This window comes from Oncorhynchus mykiss, chromosome 12 (assembly GCF_057628025.1).
Source record: "Oncorhynchus mykiss isolate SJ-2025 chromosome 12, ASM5762802v1, whole genome shotgun sequence".
NCBI classification, from domain to species: Eukaryota; Metazoa; Chordata; class Actinopteri; order Salmoniformes; family Salmonidae; genus Oncorhynchus; species Oncorhynchus mykiss.
The window spans coordinates 50,208,644-50,229,661 of record NC_143033.1 but is presented as its reverse complement, the minus strand read 5'-3'; the positions used below and the strand labels follow the sequence as shown (position 1 = coordinate 50,229,661).

Sequence of the window (21,018 nt, the reverse complement as noted above, 5' to 3'; positions counted from 1 at the left end):
CTGAGAGCTACAAAGAGTCCCAAATGAGGCTTTAAAGCAGGGATGTCAAACTGTATTCCTTGAGTGCTGGGTTTCGCTCCTCCCTTGTACTTGATTATTCAACTAGAAGTCCAATGTCCATAACTTTGTAAGGGAAGAAAAATGTATTTCCCCATGTAAATCTTCAAATAATATTTAATTCATATTTCAAATACTTTCTAGGTTCCTACCTGTTTTTTTCTCCAGTTAATAAAGCACTGCAAAAGCAGACAAAAGTGTTTTGATGAGCTTTTTATTCATGTACCTTTACAGTAATTCTATTTAATCATATGTCAATTGTGTATTTATTTATGCCCTTCCCCTTTACTCTAGTAAAGGCAGGCGCTGATGTGTGTGTGTGTGTGTTTGTGTGTGCACTAACCAACAAGTCAAGGTCATCAGCCGGGTCTATATTTTTTTCACTTCAATCAATAGGCAGCCCTGCAAGTTTGACAGCCTCAGTGTGTGAACCATGGAGTGAGTGTACGCTTATTTATGATTGTTGTTTATTTTGTCTGTGTGCAGGGGTTCAGACAGTTGTTGTTGCCGTAGGGCAAGCCTGGTGTGAGTTTTTACCTCCTCATGGGTTGGTAGAATGGAGTTTCTCGCCCTCTTTTTAAATCCAGACTTGCGTCTGTCTGTGTGTGCGTGTGCATTCGGGGGGGGGGGGGGAATAAAGTGGTGTGGAATGGAGTGGATGGAATAAAGTGGATGTCGAATTTCCAGTGGACCTTGTGTACAATTGGACATAAGGTAATCTTCATCTGTCTTGTGCTTGCGGATGCAGGTTGGCGTGAGAGGATGCAGGTTGACCTGTTGTGTAATGTGCCTCACTCTGCTGGTACATCTAATATCTAGTTTAAGAGAGACCAAGCTACTTCTGAGTATGAGTAACAGCTTGAACAGGATTTCTATTACACACAAGTATTAGTTGATCACTCCAGGGACGTTACCTCTGTGAACCCATCTCTCTGCAACTGCGTCATGTAACACGTGTACGTACACCCAAGCTTTACCACTGTCTGTAACCCTTTCCTGCAGTCAAATGACTAGTGGCCTCATGGGTGGAATGTTATTCATATTTTTCATAATTAAAACATGAATAAACAGCCAGAAATCTGGTGTTTCTATATCAAATGTTTTTCTTTTTATATTTCAGTCTTCTGTGATGTATATAAAGTGTAATATTGGGTTGAAAACTTAAAATTGTGTGAGGTACAGTATATACTTTGACATTTGTAGATTTGTTTAAGACTACAAAGATACACTGTGTCACCCTGATTTAGCTCACTGCAGCAAAAGGTTAAAAGGCACGGTTCATCCAATCTACATATTTTTTGTTAACGAAGTTACAGCCTGTAGTTATCTTTGCTAACATTGGGATATTAGATTACATCGCTGGTGGCACCTTAATTGTGGAGGACAGACTCATAGTAATGGCTGGAGATGAATAAATGGAATGGTATTGAACACATCAAATACGTGGTTTCCATGTGTTTGATTCCATTCACTCCATGTCAGACATAACGACCCGTCTTCCCTTCAGCATCATGGATTACATAAATTGTTGTGGACGATGCTAAATCATGCTGACTACTAAAAGTAAACTATGGATTATTATGGATTCTGCTGTCACTGCTGGCCTACAAAAGCAAGTCAAGGTAAGATATTCATTTTGGGTCCTACTAATCACCCCCAAACAACCCAAAACAACTCAAAGTACCCCAAACAGGTACCCAAAAGAATCCCAAAAATCTGTGTAAGATTCAATTTGTTTCAATATGGTTTTATAATAGAGCCTTGTTAGACATGTTATACAGTAACTTCAGAAATTGTTCATACCCCTAGACTTATTCCACATTTAGTTGTTACAGCCTGAATTCAAAATTAATAATAATTTAAAAAAATCTCACCCATCTGCACACAATACCCCACAATGACAAGTGAGAACATGTTTTTAGAAATTGCTGGAAATGTATTGTAAACGAAATACAGATATCTAATCTACAAAAGTATTCCCGCCTCTGAGCCAATACACATTCAAATCACCTTTGGCAGCAATTAGTGTCTTTCTGGGTAAGTTTCTAAGAGCTTTGCACACCTGGATTGTACAATATTTGCATTATTATTTTAAGAATTATTTTAAGCTCTGACGTTTTCAAGACTAAGTCAAAACTGTAACTACACTGAAGAACATTCAATGTTGTCTTGTAAGCAATTCCAGTGAATATTTGGCCTTGTGTTTAAGGTTATTGTCCTGCTGAAAGGTGAATTTGTCTTCCAGTATCTGTTGGAAAGCAAACTGAACCAGGTTTTCCTCTAGGATTTTACATGTGCATGTGGTTGAAACTGTGTTTTGAAATTCAATGCGTACAGGCCAGTGATACAAAATCTCAATTGAATCCATTTTAAATTCAGGCTGTAACACAACAAAATGTGGAATAAGTCAAGGGGTGTGAATACTTTCTGAAGGCACTGTATATCACTGCAATGCTGACAACTTCAACCTTTCAAATCTAGTTACCAATTCTGACTGTTGGGATTATGATTTCTATAGGAAGGGACGAAAACAATACACTGAGAAGATATATTAGGACTTCCTGGTAAAGATCTCTCAATATGCACATGATTTATGCCAATTAAAACCTGCAGATTGTCCTCAGACAACAAAACAATATTAGGTAAACAGTTTACCTTAGAAGTTGAAACAGTGTAACCGCCAAAATGTTACTTAAATTTTTTTTTTTTAAATCACCTGAAATAGCATTAACGTGGTATGACTGAAAATAATGGGTCTAATGTTAACTGATGTGCATTCTATGTTATCCAATTATCTACACTTTATCTGATACAGTATCATGGTCTATCTTGCCATCATCAACAGGCATTGAACAGCATAGCATTCTGATGAGTCGTGTTGCTGAAAGCCAAATGTGCCTGTATTGGTGTCCTCTGCTTCTTTTTTGGTGTAGAAGGGTCAAATCTGTGAGTTAATGCATTTTCAAGGGCTTGTTTTAAAGATCTGACCCAGGAGAATGTAGCTAAGTAGTGACAATACAGGTGGGAATGACACAGACTATAAGATTAAATGCATATTTGTGTATTATTTACAGTATGCATTATCTTTGACATATTCCCTGTGGATCAAATGTTGGTCAATACACGTGTTTTCAATTCAGGAGCATTATCCAACATGTTGATTAAAGATAACACACAGGCTTCACCCAGAAAATGCATGCCTTATTTATTTCACAAAGCATAGCTTATAAGCGGTAAAGCACAAAACATGTCTGAGAATGACGTAGGTGCTGTAACAACAGCTGTGATTCGAATCTATCATCGCGTAATAGTCACTTTGCTCTCAGTCGGACATAACACATGAAACATCACAATTATAACTAAGTTCTTGTTCATCCACAATAATGTGTAGATATTTGATTCTGCTCGGGGTAGGAAATAGATACAATCAATCCGTTAGGAAAGGATTATAGCCTAGGTTCCTCTGCATGGATATTGCTATTGCTTGAGCCAATAGACCGCTCCGTGTCTCACGTCACAGTTTACAGGACGTGACGTGGGATGATCAGTTGAAACAGGGTACACCTGAGCTCAATTTCGAGTCTCATAGCAAAGGGTCTGAATACTTATGTAAATAAGGTATTTCTGTTTTAAAAAATTGTATACATTTTTTTTTTTCTTAGAAAAATATGTTTTTGCTTTTTCATTAAGAGGTGTTGTGTGTAGATTGATGAGGAAAAATAATAATTTAATCCATTTTAGAATAAGGCTGTAACATAACAAAATGTGGATAAAGTCAAGAGGTCTGAATTCTTTCCGAATTCAGGCCCAGAGTTTTTCCTGGTCAGGGTAAACACCTGTTCCAAACATAAGCATATACACTATCATTCAAACGTTTGGGGTTACTTAGAAATGTCCTTACTTTTGAAAGAAAAGCACATTTTGTGTCCATTAAAATGACATCTAATTGATCAGAAATACAGTGTAGACATTGTTAATGTTGTAAATGACTATTCTAGCTGGAAACGGCTGAATTTGAATGGAATATCTGCATAGGCATACAGAGGCCCATTATCAGCAACCATCATTCCTGTGTTCCAATGGCACTTTGTGTTAGCTAATCCATATTTATAATTTTAAAAGTCTAATTGATCATTAGAAAACCCTTTAGCAATTATCTTAGCACAGCTGAAACTGTTGTTCTGGTTAAAGAAGCAATACAACTGGCCTTCTTTAGACTAGTTGAGTATCTGGAGTATCAGCATTTGTGGGTTCAATTACGAACTCAAAATGGCCAGAAACAAAGTACTTTCTTCTGAAACTCATTAGTCTATTCTTGTTCTGAGAAATTAAGGCTATTCCATGCGAGAAATTGCCAAGAAATTGAAGATCTCGTAAAACGCTGTGTACTACTCCTTTCACAGAACAGTGCAAACTGGCTCTAACCAGAATAGAAAGAGGAGTGGGAGGCCCTGGTGCACAACTGAGCAAGAGGACAAGTACATGACAGTGTCTAGTTTGAGAAACAGAAACAAGTCCTCAACTGGCAGCTTCATTAAATAGTACCCGCAAAACACCAGTCTCAACATCAACAGTGAAGAGGCGACTCCGGGATGCTGGCCTTCTGGGCAGAGTTCCGCTGTCTGTGTTATTTTGCCCATCTTAATCTTTTATTTTTATTGGCCAGTCTGAGATATGGCTTTTTCTTTGCAACTCTGCTTAGAAGGCCAGCATTCCGGAGTCGCCTCTTCACTGTTGACGTTGAGCCTGGTGTTTTGGATGAGCTAACACAACGTGCCATTGGAACACAGGAGTGATGGTAGCTGATAATGGGCCTCTGTACGCCTATGTAGATATTCCATAAAAGATCTGCCCTTTCCAGCTACAATAGCCATTTACAACATTAACAATGTCTACACTGTATTTCTGATCAATTTGATGTTATTTTAATGGACAAAAAAATGTGCTTTTCTTTCAAAAACAAGGGCATCTCTAAGTGGCCCCAAACTTTTGAACGGTAGAGTAGGTGTCATGTCTTGCCCGTGTGTTGTGTAGATATTATCATTATTTTATAGTTATTATCATACTGTATATTACATTATATTATATTACCAGTTTATTCTCCAAGTTAAGATCCAGCCAAAAGGGAATAATGCACTAAAGGCCAACGGGAGAGTAGTGGGTGTTTCAGATTATGCAAATGTGAAGGGTAACCTCTTGGTAAGGCCAAGGGTGGCATGACAAGAAGCATTGTGTCCTCCATGTTGAGTGCCCCATCCCCCACCCAGACCCCTCTGGAGCTGTTTACTGTTTACCTGCACGTCCTCCAGACAGAACCCGGGCATGACCAGGGCAGACCCTCCAGATGGCAGACGGCCAAGGAATTGTATCCAACCCTGTATGACAAGTCACGATCCAAACTTTCACTGACATGCTGTAGTCACTGACTGGGACTTTTAGCTCGTGGTAGCCATTGTAAAAATTTTACCAAATGCAGCAATGGTGGAAAAAGTACCCAATTGTCATGCTTGAGCAAAAGTAAAGATACCTTAATGGAAAACGACTCAAGTAAAAGTGAAAGTCACCCAGTAAAATACTACTTGAGTAAAAGTTAAAGTATTATTTTTTTTTACATAGACATAAGTACCAAAAGTAAATGTAATTGCTAAAATATACTTAAGTATCAAAAGTAAAAGTATAAATCATTTCACATTCCTTATATTAAGAAAACCAGGCACCAATTTAGTTTATTGTTATTTATTTACGGATAGCCATGGGCACACTCCAACACTCAGAAATCATTTGCAATTGAAGCATTTGTATAATTGAGTCTGCCAGATCAGAGGCAGTAGGGATGACCAAAGATGTTCTTTTGAGATGTGCATGAATTGGACAATTTTTCTGTACTGCTAAGCATTCAAAATGTAACAAGTACTTTTGGGTGTCAGGGAAAATGTATTGAGTAAAAAGTACACTATTTTCTTTAGGAATGTAGTAAAGTAAAAGTTGTAGAAAATATCAGTATTTACGTAAAGTACATAAACCCCCAAAAACTACTTAAGTACTTTACACCACTGAAAGGTAGCATTAGTCCAGTAGATAAGCACCAAAAAATGCCATGTTGTTCACTTTTGTATTAATGATTTCATGAATGCGAAGTTGAATATTTGCCGGCAGGCAATAGGCAATTGTTTTTGGAGATTATTTACAGAAAGTATTTTTTAAAGCTGCCATTCTTAGCCTCACCAGCATCTAAAGCTGATATTCAATCAATTGGCAATGGTGGATTTCCGGATAGCACTTTCGGAAGTGTGCTTGAAATGCACACTGGCATGTGCTAGATGAAGGGAGTTGAAACTATATTCAGAAAGCGGCAGTCCTATGTCGTGAGCCTTTCAGGACTAAATGCAACCTGACTAAGTGCATGTAATCAGACATACAACTTTTAAATCAAGTTTTAACTCTCTCCAGCTGAAAAATCGAATGCAAGTCTGAAAGCACTGTTCGAAAATCCCCCAATCACTCATATGGATATTGCAATTTTTTACCTTGAGGGGTAGATTGAAATCAACAAATGAAAGCCATGATAGACCACTTTAAGTAACAGAAGCAAAGCATAGTTATGAGAGTGCAGTGGGAATGATGGCATATGAATGAGCATGAATACAGTTGGTGAAATACTGATTTTTTTTTTTAATTCAGTGATAAATAGTGTCATAAATATGTGCACCTGCAGTGGTAAATGTGTGACATCGCTCATGCATTATGTGGTTTCGGTTCACCTCCTGATGTTCAGACATATTTTGCCTTTATCTGATTATTGCTATACAAGTTCATTAATACAAAATATTCTTATTATTGCATAATCCTAATTTGCTGAATTTACAAATGCAAGTTATTCCCTTGGACCCACTCTTATCTATATGAAACAGACATGCTAAAAATGAACAAAAACAGTAATTGAAGTTTGGCCTATCTGCCTTCAGAAAGTATTCACACTCCTTGACTTATTCCATATTGTGTTGTGTTACAAAGTGGGATTAAAATTGATTTGTCATTTTTTTCTGTCAATGATCTACACAAAATACACAGTGGAAGATTACATTTTTATTTTTATTAATGGAAAATATATCTTGATTAGATAAGTATTCAACCCCCTGAGTCAATACATGTAAGAATTACCTTTGTCAGTGATTACAGCTGTGAGTCTTTCTGGGTAAGTCTGTAAGAGCTTTGTACACTTGGATTGTACAATATTTGCCAATTATTCTTTAAAAATTGTCCAGCTCTTTCAAGTTGGTTATTGATCATTGCTAGACAGCCATTTTTAAGTCTTGCTATAGATTTTCAAGCTGATTTAAGTTAAAACGGTAAATAGGGCACTCAGGAACATACAATGTCGTCTTGGTAAGCAACTCCAGTGAATAATTGGCCTTGTTTTAGGCTAAACCAGTTGTTCCTCTTGGATTTTACTGGTGCTTAACTCTTATGTTTCATTTTATCCTAAAAAAAACTCCATGGTTCTTGCCGATGACAAGCATACCCATAACATGATGCAGCCACCACCATTCTTCAAAATATGAAGAGTGATGTGTTGTTGGATTTGCCCCAAACATAACAATTTGTATTTAGGAAAAAAAGCTAATTTCTTAGGCACATTTTTTGCAGTATTACTTTAGTGCATTATTGCAAACAGAATGCATGTTTTGGAATATTTTATTCTGCTCAGGCTTCCTTCTTTTCACCCTGTGATTTAGGTTAGTATTGTGGAGTAACTACAATGTTATTGATCCATCCACAGTTTTCTCCTATCACTGCCATTAAACTCTGTAACCTCACAGTGAAATCCCTGAGCGGTTTCCTTCCTCTCTGGCAAGTGAGTTAGGAAGGAAGCCTGTATCTTTGTAGTGACTGACTGTATTGAAACACCATCTGAAGCATACAATTAATAACTGCACCATGCTCAAAGGGATGTTTGCTTTTTTTTTTTTTACCCATCTACCAAGAGATGCCCTTCTTTGTGAGGCATAGGAAAACGTTCCTGGTCTTTGTGGTTGTATCTGTGCTTGAAATTCACTGCAGTAGGAACCAGTAGGAACCTTACTGATAATTGTATGTGTGGGGTACCGAGATGGGTTATTCATTTAAAAATAATGTTAAAAACTATTATTGCACACGGAGTGAGACCATGCAACTTATTATGTGACTTGTTAAGCACATTTTTACAAATTTAAGTTATTTAGGCTTGCCATAACAAAAGGTTTGTGAATACTTTCTGAAGGCATTATACTAACAGTCATGATGCAGTTGTAGTGTCTCCCAAATAGCACCCTATTCCCTACATAGTGCACTTCTTTTGACCAGAGCCCTATGGGCTACCACAGCAAATAAAGAAAAACCCTTGATTTTATTTTATAAAAAAAAATATATATTTACTAGGCAAGTCAGTTAAGAACAAATTTTTATTTACAATGACGGCCTACCCCGGTCAAACCCTGATGACGCTGGGCCAATTGTGTGCCGCCCTACGGGAATACTAATCACGGCCGGTTGGGATACAGCCTGGATATATAGGGAATAGATTGCCTCTGGGACGCAATTGCACTGTGGTTGTGCCAAAACACCTCAGTCCTCTTCTTCTGTTCCCTCCACGTGCAGCTCCATTTAGTCTATTACAGACAAGATATCCCTCATAATCTAAAACAGGAATTCCCTCTCACGGTTTGGACATGAATATATGCAAAACACACCAGCAGATGACAAATGTTTTTAAATGGGCTACAACATTATGGCATCTCATAGTGTGGACTAGGCAGACATTTTGAGGTGATATATTTAACCTAGAAAAATCCATTGTCATCACTGTAAACTGCAGGCGTGTTGGTTTTTGTCACAAAGCAATGGCGCTTAAAATCGTCACAACAAAACCTGAGCTATTCAATAGTATTTTTTTTTACTATCCTTAGTTCTTAGAATTTCCAGACAAATCTTGTTGTCTGCTTTAATACTGAAGACCCTGATAACTCTTTACAGCTCACAATGTGCTCTTAAAGTGATTGTAACGTTCAGGCGCTGTTTCGAGGGTTATCAGGAACCGGTCTAACCCTCCCTCAGCTGCGGATGGTATTCCTCTGGGGTCCAGCGGTTTGATGTGTGTGTCGGGCTATTGATTGGGGGTGAAAACGAGGCACGGTGTGGTTGTGTTAATAAGCCCTCCGTGAGGTGTGACATGAGCCGACACTACATTAATGAAGCACATCCTTCACTGCTGCCATCATATTTTCCATCAGGTAAAATGCTTAAGGCTTTTAATGAATTACATTTACATTTTGGTCATTTAGCAGCCGCTGTTCTCCAGAGCCACTTACAGTCAGTGCATTCGACTAAGGTAGGTGAGACAACCACAATATCTATTCAAAACATGATCACGAGCTTAACATTTGATAGCTGATAAAAGGAGAGTGTGTAATACAATTATGAGGGAATCCAAAGATATTTTTGCCCAATGGTGCGAACTGTAAAATGCACTTTTTTTTTGTCATTGTAGTTCTAAGGCTGATTGCATTAGAGTCGGACTGTAGTGTACATCATGTTAAACAAAGTAAATGGCAAAAAAGTGAAAAGGTAAAAAAAAACAGATTTATTGTACCTTAATATGGCAGAGTACATTGATAGATTAACGTTAGATGGATGAAGAGGAAAAAGGTTCTTCCATTTAAAAGATGTGAATGTCACACATACAATATCTTGTGGTCGGGAATTCTTGTGGTCGGGAATTCCAGGACTTTTAGTGATGGTCCTTGTTCGCACATAAGTACTGATTGAATCGCTCTAAAAAGGCGTTATAGAAGTAAATAGAATGAAAATAGCTTATAATGAGCAGAGAATAGAAAATGAGCAGAGAAATATTGGAGTATCCATTTATTATATTTCATATGCATGTTATTGTTTAAGGGACTGGTACATGTACACAGAAATGACACACATTTGTTTTCTGAAAAATAGATTTCATCTCAATGAGGAAAAACCTGTATAAAAAAAGGTTAAATAACATTTTGAAAAATGAGGTTTTGCAGTAGTACCCCCATCCGAGGTAGTGAGTAATTGGGTTGTTTTCTTTGTCATGAAAATTACAGGTTTAGTACCCACGTTGCATTGCACTAGCGTGACTCATGGAAACAGACTCTGTGTGTTCCCCATAGGGTCCTCCTCACCATGGCGGTGTGTGAAAGTGTGTGTATAAAACCTGCCAAGCTGGAAGGCACCATTGATTTAGCAGCAGCTTTCCCCCTTCCACTCTCAACCCTGCTGCCTAAGGCGGAGGGGGGAAGAGAGAGAGAGACGCAGGCTGGCCCCAGGATGATGTACAGCACTGGGCTGGGTGATATCAAACCTCCCCTGGGTGCTAGGGCTCTAGATAGGCAGTTTTCGGGGCTAGATTGGTGTTAAGGATGCTAATACATGCTCTCTGTCCGTCCCTTCTGTCTGTGATATGTAAATAGACCTGCAGACGGTCCCCCCCCACTTCTCTCTCTCTCTCTCTCTCTTTCACCGTGAGTGTGTGTGTGGGTGAGAGAGAGAGAGACCTGCCTCTGCTGTGCTGAGATGCAGAGAAAGCGAGAGAGGGTTAGCGAGCGAGAGAGTCCCACTTCTGCTTTCCCACTCTCATCATTCCCCCTCCTGCTCTCTCTTGCCTGTGGAATATACTGACAAGGAATAATCTCTCAGGCACATACACGGCTGTGCAAACAAAACATTTGCTATATTTATTTTCTGTGAGTATGTTTGCCTCGATTTTCTATGCTAAGAAGCTAGGGAGAAGACTTGTACAGAATGCGAGGAAAGCCAAAATGCAGAAAGAGACGGTAGGTGTGAGATGTTTTCTGATTTATGTTGGTCAACAAATAGTGGCATAGTTTAAGAAGAATACAAAGTGAAAGTGTCCATCTGGATGTAAGAAGCAGCTTTCTTGATTATCATTTTGAAAGGCTCAGTTTTGTGGGCTATGCAATCTGTTCTGTAACAGCATCTGTTCTACCTCAGTTGAGAGCGAGTGTAAGAGACCTTAAAGCATGCTGTAGCTTTCTCATTAACTGCACACTGTCCTCTTATCAGCTGTCCCCCGGTTACATTTCTCCAAAAAACATCTCTGAAGTCCCCGATACAAGTTTGACAGTGTGTCAGTTGCACTAGCAGATTTCCTCCCTAAACAGAGTCTTAAGATAAATCAGCATCGCTTTAGATTAGTCCAGGGGCAGTTGCTTACAGTACATTGCCAGTAGATGCTGTTTTAACAGTGTGTTTTGGTCCTGTATGAAGTCCTACTGATATTGCTGAAATTGAGGTTGTCCTGATATGGACACCGTATGAGTGTTTGGGATTGTATGTGTTATATACGTGTCATAAGTCATCTGGGATAGTGTGTGATTAATGTGACTTACGTGAAGTAGAAAGTAAGAAGTCTATTTTTGAAAGTATTTGATTAACGGTGTGCTTTTATGCTTTTACAGATTTCTGTTTTACAGAGTTTTAGATCACTAGAGTTTCCACCTGTTGTTTTTATCCTGGAAAATCAGAATTTCAACCCTGGGCTTTAATATCGTTGAATAGGTTAGACCCTAAGATTTTTATAAACCAGAACATGTTGAAACTTAAATAGGGGTTATTGGCTTTCAACATGTTTCTGCTCTAGGGCTAAGTCACTCACTCCCAAGCCCCTTTATGCTGCACAAGCCTCTGGTGTTGGAATCTAAGCAAGCTGTACAGTAAACCAAAAAATGTACATTGTACTGTACATTTGTTTATGTGTAACTCTGTGTTGTTGTTTTTGTCGCACTGCTTTGCTTTATCTTGGCCAGCTCGCGGTTGTAAATGAGAACTTGTTTTCAACTGGCCCACCTGGTTAAATGAAGATGAAATAAAAAATAAATAAATACATGTTTTTTTAGCTTGTTGTCAGTCAGAAAGTAGTTGTTTTAGTGTGTGATATTTTGAAATGAATGGATTACCAACCAGGTCACTGTACTCACCATTAACTTTACAGTATGTTATGGGCAAAATGACTTGGCCATAACCTTCACCCCATACATTGCATTGTACAAGCACTCTTAAACACAGCCAAATGGTCCGCAGCCACACTCATGCGTGTACTGCGGCCCTGTAACTGAAGAAGCTGGGGTTGTGGTTGTGGTGAGGGAATATGGTGCTTGTGAAGCTGAGCGTGAATGAGCAACAGGGAGAGCGGAGAAGAGAGTGGGCCTCGGCACAGTTGGGAAGCAACTAATTGGTCCTCTGTGTCAGCTCTTGTACAGAATAAACCACAGAGTTATTGGGGGGGGGGGGGGGGTGGGGGGGGGAGTAGAATATACTTTTCAGGTTTTCTTTCTCCTAAGCTCTTTACCCTAAACTACTGTCTGGGATTTGGGAAACTGTTCAATGATTATTTGAAATATACCCATTTGTTTCTTGAAGAAAATACGTTTTGAGCATCATGAGCTTCAGTGAAAGTACTGGCCAAGTCCTATTTTATTTTAAAGTCTAGTTTTGGAATTGTGTTATCTAAACAAATGTCACTTTTGCAGATTTTTGAAAGGTAAATTGAATATAAAGCCAGAACAATGAATCCTCTAAAGTAACCTTTCTTCTTATACGTGTCAAATTAGGCCGACAGTCCTTGATATTCCACCTTGATTAAATAGTCATTTTTACCTTCACCTGAAACACAAGAACAAATCCAAGCAGCGGTGCGATAAAATCAAATTGAAAGAGGACTGGTTTTGTTATTAGATTACCAGAGCAGCCACTGCTGCCAGATATACTCATATGCATAATCGTAGCAGGAATAGCCCATTTAATTTTCACACTTTTGAATTATATACAATATGTATTTTCCACTTGAAGAAATAGAGTTGTGCTCGTGTTTGCTAAGCAGCCCTGACATGAAGTCTGGAAAAGGGCTGCTCTTTGTGTAATATTCCTAGGTTCTTTAGTGGCTACTTCGTTTTCTATTGAATCATTTGAACATTGATGTGGTGAAGAAGCATTATCAACAAGCAAAGTCGGAAGAGAGAGACCTTGATTTACAGTTGACACACTTAAATATTTCAGCTTTTATTCTCCAGCCTACTTTAACGTTTCAGTGTGGTTCTCCAGTTTGATCAATAAGGTATTTTGGAAAAAGCTCCAGCCAGCCAGGTTGCAAGCCTTTCGACTACATTATTTGACTGTGTCCAATTGGGTTATACGTACAGTCGGGACCTGGTGAATCGTCCACCAGAAGGTTGTCTGAGGTTGGTCGATGGGGAAGGTTGTGCATAACACCCTGCTTGTAGAGCGGAACGTCACATTTTCAGCGCTTTGTTTAAGGTTTTGTGGTGTGGTCTTCGGGAGCTTACTTTTGCCTTAAGATCAGTCTGGGTTTAAGATATAGCCGTCGGGGTTTCACCTCAACTTAACCCTAGAGGATTTAGCAGTTTTGACTAGCTACGGTCATCATTTTGACGAGGCACTTGGACATCGTGTTTCTCCGTTGTTATGGTGTTAGTTCATGATGAAGATCCATTGATATCAAGTCACTCACTCCTGAATTATTTTTGGGAAACGCATCACTTGTGTAATGAAGTTTATTTGACGTGCCAAACACAAACAGAAGGTTATGTCAGAAGTGCTCCTTGCCATAACCTCAATTCGAAAAAATCTGAAATAATGTCCCCATCAAGAGTCAATTGCTGTTCCTCATTATTTTTTGCCGTTGTTTAACATCTCTCAATTCAAATCTAATTTAATTGGTCACATACACGTGTTTAGCAGATGTTATTGCGGGTGTTGCGAAATGCTTGTGTTTCTAGCTCCAACAGTGCAGTAATATCTAACCAGTAATATCTAACAATTTCACAACAATACACACAAATCTCCTGGACTTTAACATGAATTAAAACAACTCAAACCCTCTGATGACTAGGAATTTATTGATTAGCAGGCGGCCAGACACATTGTTTTTCTTATTGTCCAGGAGTCATTTCAACAAAAAATATGATATTATTCCCTCTAACAAAGGGCATACCACACCATTTTGTCATCCCAACCACTTGCCCCGTGTTGTCGGGCTTCTCAGATGAGACCATCGTAACGTCATTATAATCTCACACTGTTGAATGTCTTACTCACTTGTCTTTCTCATTTCCTCCATCAGGTTTATCACGTTGCAATAACTTTTTAGCTACGTTTCTGGAAAAGGATTTGATCAGTCGGACTTCTGCCAAAAAAAAAAAACGATATTCATTTTAGGACATTGCCTTCCTTTGTGATTTTTCTGCAAGGCCTCCATTTTGTATTTACAGCAGTCTGGGGCTGAATCCTAAATGGCAACCTATTCCCTATATAGTGCACTAAATAGGGAATAATTGGGTGCCATTTGGGCTGCACACTGAGTCAGTAGTGTAGTGGAAGAGATACTGCCATCTGTCACAAAGCCAAAAGTTTTTAGATGTATTACAGGAGTGCACAGTGCAGGATTTTCATTCCTTGCACAGGATTTGTAATATCCCTTCACAATTGATTTCCTTAATTGGATACGGGAAGGAATAGACTGTTTCCATTCTAAACGTGAGCTGGTGTGTGGACATAATATATGCTATTTAGCAGACACTTATATACCAAGTGACTTACAGTCATGCTGGCATTCATACAGTATTTCGTATGGAATCAAGCAAGAATCAAACCCACAATCCATGGCGTTGCAGACACCATGCTCTACCAACTGAGCAACACAGGTCATTAGGAGTCCCATAGGTATACTCCTCATAATATTCCCCTAAATGGGAAATAGGGTGTGGAAAAAGAATGAATTACTGGACTCTCTCACGTAAGGATTTGTCATCGTCAAGAAGTGATGACTGTATTAGATTTGGTTTTCCTTTGTTGTTTGACCCTCCTGCTGTGTCCTGCATCTCTTAATTCAGATTTTGTATCTATTAATAAACTATTGCATTGACTATTGAGTTGCTCTGATTGTTCGATTTATTCTATACAGAATGCCGTATTGCATACAATTTTGAGTTTGGTTTATGATTTGTATTGCACAGTGAAGATTTGACAGAAATGTAGCCAATTAGGCTTTCACTTATCTGGCTACTGATGCTGTTATTACGGAGTGAAGACTGTCTTTTGTGTGAGGTACAGCAGGATATTCAGTGTCTGTGACTGATGAAGTTAATTGCAAAGCTGGCATATCATTTTAGCCATTGTTCAGATGGACTCTTAGACAGCATTTGTCAAGAGAGCTTTTTGTGTTTTTCCATGTTTACAGAGCATTCGGAAAGTATTCAGACCCTTTAACTATTTCCACATTGTTACATTACAATCTACACACATCTACACCCCATCATGACAAAGCAAAAACAAGTTTTATACATTTTTGCAAATAAATTATAAAAAATAAAAAAACTGAAATATCACAATTACATAAGTATTCAGACCCTTTACTCAGTATTTTGTTGTAGCACGTTTGGCAGCGATTACAGCCTTGAGTCTTCTTGGGTATGGCATTACAAGCTTGGCACATCTGTATTTGGGGAGTTTCTCCCATTCTCTCTGCAGATCCTCTCAAGCTCGGTAAGATTGGATGGGGTTATTTTCAGGTCTCTCCAGAGATGTTTGATTGGGTACAAGTCCAGGCTTTGGCTGGGCCTCTCAAGGACATTCAGAGACTTGTCCCGAAGCCACTCCTGCGTTGCCTTTGCTGTGTGCTTAGGGTTGTTGTCCTGTTGGAAGGTGAACCTTCCCCTCCATTCTGAGGTCCTGAGCACTCTGGGGCAGGTTTTCATCAAGGATCTCTCTGTACTTTGCTCCATTCATTTTTCCCTCGATCCTGACTACTCTCCCAGTCCCTGTCGCTGAAAAACATCCCCACAGCATGATGCTGCCACCACCATGCTTCCCCGTAGGGATGGTGCCAGGTTTCCTCCAGACGTTACGCTTGGCATTCAGGCCAAAGATTTCAATCTTGGTTTCATCAGACCAGAGAATCTTGTTTCTCATGGTCTGAGATTCTTTAGATGCCTTTTGGCAAACTCCAAGTGGGCTGTCATGTGCCTTTTACTGAGGAGTGGCTTCCGTCTGGCCACTCCACCATGAAGGCCTGATTGGTGGAGTGCTGCAGAGATGGTTGTCCTTCGGGAAGGTTCTCCGATCTCCACAGAGTAACTCTGGAGCTCTGTCAGAGTGACCATCGGGTTCTTGGTCACCTCCTTGACCAGGGCCCTTCTCCTCTGATTGCTCAGTTTGACCGGGCGGCCAACTCTTGGAAGAGTTTTGGTGGTTCCAAACTTCTTCCATTTAATAATCATGGATGCCACTGTGTTCTTGGGGACTGTCAATGCTGCAGTCATTTTTGGTACCATTCCCCAGATCTGTGCCTTGACACAATCCTGTCTCGGAGATCTACGGAAAATTCCTTGGACCCCCGGCTTGCTTTTTGCTCTGACATGCACTGTCAACTGTAGGACCTTGTATTGGCAGGTGTGTGCCTTTCCAAATTATGTCCAATCAATTGAATTTACCACAGGTGGACTCCAGTCAAGTTGTAGAAACATCTCAAGGATGATAAATGGAAACAGGATGCACCTGAGCTGAATTTCGAGTCTCATAGCAAAGGGTCTGAAAACTTATATAAATAAGGTATTTCTATTTTTAATTTTGTATGAATTTGCAACATTTTCAAAAAAGTGGTTTTCACTTTGTCATTATGGGGTATTGGGTGTAGAATGATGAGTGAAAAAAATAACTATCTATTTTAGAATAAGGCTGTAAAGTCAAGTGGAAATCTCTAGGAACAACAACGGCTAATCCGCGAAGTGGTAGGCCACACAAGCTCACAGAATGGGACCGCCGATTTCTGGACCGCGTAGCACATAAAAATCGTCTGTCCTCGATTGCAACACTCACTACCGAGTTCCAAACTGCCTCTGGAAGCAACGTCAGCACAATAACTGTTTGGCCGAGCAGTCGCACACAAGCCTAAGATCACCATGCGCAATACCAAGTGGCGAGTCCACAGCTTGCCGCCGTTGGACTCTGGAGCAGTGGAAACGCATTCTCTGGAGTGATGAATCACGCTTCAAATCAAATCACATTTTATTAGTCACATGCGCCAAATACAACAGGTGAAATCCTAACCATCAATGCAGTTTAAAAAATAAAATAAAAATATGTATAAGAATAAGAGATAAAAGTAACAACTAATTAATGAGCAGCAGCAAAATAACAATAGCGAGACTATAAATCAAATCAAATCAAATTTATTTATATAGCCCTTTGTACATCAGCTGATGTCTCAAAGTGCTGTACAGAAACCCAGCCTAAAACCCCAAACAGCAAGCAATGCAGGTGTAGAAGCACGGTGGCTAGGAAAAACTCCCTAGAAAGGCCAAAACCTAGGAAGAAACTTAGAGGAACCAGGCTATGTGGGGTGGCCAGTCCTCTTCTGGCTGTGCCGGGTGGAGATTATAACAGAACATGGCCAAGATGTTCAAATGTTCATAAATGACCAGCATGGTCGAATAATAATAAGGCAGAACAGTTTAAACTGGAGCAGCAGCACGGTCAGGTGGACTGGGGACAGCAAGGAGTCATCATGTCAGGTATTCCTGGGGCATGGTCCTAGGGCTCAGGTCCTCCGAGAGAGAGAAAGAAAGAGAGAATTAGAGAGAGCATATGTGGGATGGCCAGTCCTCTTCTGGCTGTGCCGGGTGGAGATTATAACAGAACATGGCCAAGATGTTCAAATGTTCATAAATGACCAGCATGGTCGAATAATAATAAGGCAGAACAGTTGAAACTGCATGAGAGAGCCCCAGTAAGCCAGTGACTCAGCCCCTGTAATAGGGTTAGAGTCAGAGAATCCCAGTGGAAAGAGGGGAACCGGCCAGGCAGAGACAGCAAGGGCGGTTCGTTGCTCCAGAGCCTTTCCGTTCACCTTCCCACTCCTGGGCCAGACTACACTCAATCATATGACCCACTGAAGAGATGAGTCTTCAGTAGAGACTTAAAGGTTGAGACCGAGTTTGCGTCTCTGACATGGGTAGGCAGACCGTTCCATAAAAATGGAGCTCTATAGGAGAAAGCCCTGCCTCCAGCTGTTTGCTTAGAAATTCTAGGGAAAATTAGGAGGCCTGCGTCTTGTGACCATAGCGTACGTGTAGGTATGTACGGCAGGACCGAATCAGAGAGATTGGTAGGAGCAAGCCCATGTAATGCTTTGTAGGTTAGCAGTAAAACCTGGAAATCAGCCCTTGCTTTGACAGGAAGCCAGTGTAGAGAGGCTAGCACTGGAGTAATATGATACAATTTTTTGGTTCTAGTCAGGATTATAGCAGCCGTATTTAGCACTAACTGAAGTTTATTTAGTGCTTTATCCGGGTAGCCGGAAAGTAGAGCATTGCAGTAGTCTAACCTAGAAGTGACAAAAGCATGGATTAATTTTTCTGCATCATTTTTGGACAGAAAGTTTCAGATTTTTGCAATGTTACGTAGATGGAAAAAAGCTGTCCTTGAAATGGTCTTGATATGTTCTTCAAAAGAGAGATCAGGGTCCAGAGTAACGCCGAGGTCCTTCACAGTTTTATTTGAGACGACTGTACAACCATTAAGATTAATTGTCAGATTCAACAGAAGATCTCTTTGTTTCTTGGGACCTAGAACAAGCATCTCTGTTTTGTCCGAGTTTAAAAGTAGCCATCCACTTCCTTATGTCTGAAACACATGCTTCTAGCAAGGGCAATTTTGGGGCTTCACCATGTTTCATTGAAATGTACAGCTGTGTGTCATCCGCATAGCAGTGAAAGTTAACATTATGTTTTCGAATAACTTCCCCAAGAGGTAAAATATATAGTGAAAACAATAGTGGTCCTAAAACGGAACCTTGAGGAACACCGAAATTTACAGTTGATTTGTTTGAGGACAAACCATTCACAGAGACAAACTGATATCTTTCCGACAGATAAGATCTAAACCAGGCCAGAACTTGTCCGTGTAGACCAATTTGGGTTTCCAATCTCTCCAAAAGAATGTGGTGATCGATGGTATCAAAAGCAGCACTAAGGTCTAGGAGCACGAGGACAGATGCAGAGCCTCGGTCCGATGCCATTAAAATGTAATTTACCACCTTTACCACAAGTGCCGTCTCAGTGCTATGATGGGGTCTAAAACCAGACTGAAGCATTTCGTATACATTGTTTGTCTTCAGGAAGGCAGTGAGTTGTTGCGCAACAGCCTTTTCTAAAATTTTTGAGAGGAATGGAAGATTCGATATAGGCCGATAGTTTTTTATATTTTCTGGGTCAAGGTTTGGCTTTTTCAAGAGAGGCTTTATTACTGCCACTTTTAGTGAGTTTGGTACACATCCGGTGGATAGAGAGCCGTTTATTATGTTCAACATAGGAGGGCCAAGCACAGGAAGCAGCTCTTTCAGTAGTTTAGTTGGAATAGGGTCCAGTATGCAGCTTGAAGGTTTAGAGGCCATGATTATTTCCATCGTTGTGTCGAGATATAGTACTAAAACACTTGAGCGTCTCTCTTGATCCTAGGTCCTGGCAGAGTTGTGCAGACTCAGGACAACTGAGCTTTGAAGGAATACGCAGATTTAAGGAGGAGTCCGTAATTTGCTTTCTAATAATCATAATCTTTTCCTCAAAGAAGTTCATGAATTTATCACTGCTAAAGTAAAAGTCATCCTCTCTTGGGGAATATTCTCTTGGGGAATAGCTTTGCGACAGTATCAAAAAGGAATTTCGGATTGTTCTTATTTTCCTCAATTAAGTTAGAAAAATAGGATGATCGAGCAGCAGTAAGGGCTCTTCGGTACTGCACAGTACTGTCTTTCCAAGCTAGTCGGAAGACTTCCAGTTTGGTGTGGCGCCATTTCCGTTCCAATTTTCTGGAAGCTTGCTTCAGAGCTCGGGTATTTTCTGTGTACCAGGGAGCTAGTTTCTTATGAGAAATGTTTTTAGTTTTTAGGTGTGCAACTGCATCTAGGGTATTGCGCAAGGTTAAATTGATGATCCTTGGTTGGGGTCTGAGCAGATTATTTGTTGCAATTGCAAACGTAATAAAATGGTGGTCCGATAGTCCAGGATTATGAGGAAAAACATTAAGATCCACAACATTTATTCCATGGGACAAAACTAGGTCATGACATGTTGGATAAAACCCACTGAGTCGATGATGGCTCCGAAAGCCTTTTGGAGTGGGTCTATGGACTTTTCCATGTGAATATTAAAGTCACCAAAGATTAGAATATTATCTGCTATGACTACAAGGTCCGATAGGAATTCAGGGAACTCAGTGAGGAACGCTGTATATGGCCCAGGAGGCCTGTAAACAGTAGCTATAAAAAGTGATTGAGTAGGCTGCATAGATTTCATGACTAGAAGCTCAAAAGACGAAAACGTCACTTTTTTTTTTGTAAATTGAAATTTGCTATCGTAAATGTTAGCAACACCTCCGCCTTTGCGGGATGCACGGGGGATATGGTCACTAGTGTAGCCAGGAGGTGAGGCCTCATTTAACACAGTAAATTCATCAGGCTTAAGCCATGTTTCAGTCAGGCCAATCACATCAAGATTATGATCAGTGATTAGTTCATTGACTATAATTGCCTTTGAAGTAAGGGATCTAACATGAAGTAGCCCTATTTTGAGATGTGAGGTATCATGATCTCTTTCAATAATGACAGGAATGGAGGTGGTCTTTATCCTAGTGAGATTGCTAAGGCGAACACCGCCATGTTTAGTTTTGCCCAACCTAGGTCGAGGCACAGACACGGTCTCAATGGTGATAGCTGAGCTGACTCCACTATGCTGGCAGGCTGGCTAACAGCCTGCTGCCTGGCCTGCACCCTATTTCATTGTGGAGCTAGAGGAGTTAGAGCCCTGTCTATGTTGGTAGATAAAATGAGAGCACCCCTACAGCTAGGATGGAGTCCTT

At 40.0% G+C, this 21,018-nt stretch overlaps 1 protein-coding gene across 29 annotated transcripts in view; it reads left to right on the top strand.

The window, feature by feature from the left end:
- dlg2 (discs large MAGUK scaffold protein 2) overlaps nucleotides 1-21,018 on the top strand; it is a 242,131-nt gene that overhangs the window by 109,158 nt on the left and 111,955 nt on the right. For 2 of the 29 annotated variants that reach the window (XM_090192683.1, XM_090192675.1), the window contains exon 1: nucleotides 10,649-10,901. The exons of 24 other annotated variants lie outside the window; for them this stretch is intronic. In XM_090192683.1, the coding sequence (XP_090048809.1) occupies nucleotides 10,818-10,901 (84 nt within the window). In that variant the 5' untranslated portion in view covers nucleotides 10,649-10,817. Of the gene's footprint in view, nucleotides 1-10,305; nucleotides 10,902-21,018 lie in introns of those variants that run through there. 3 more of the 29 variants (XM_036937704.2, XM_021624014.3, XM_090192680.1) reach the window with 2 other exon arrangements.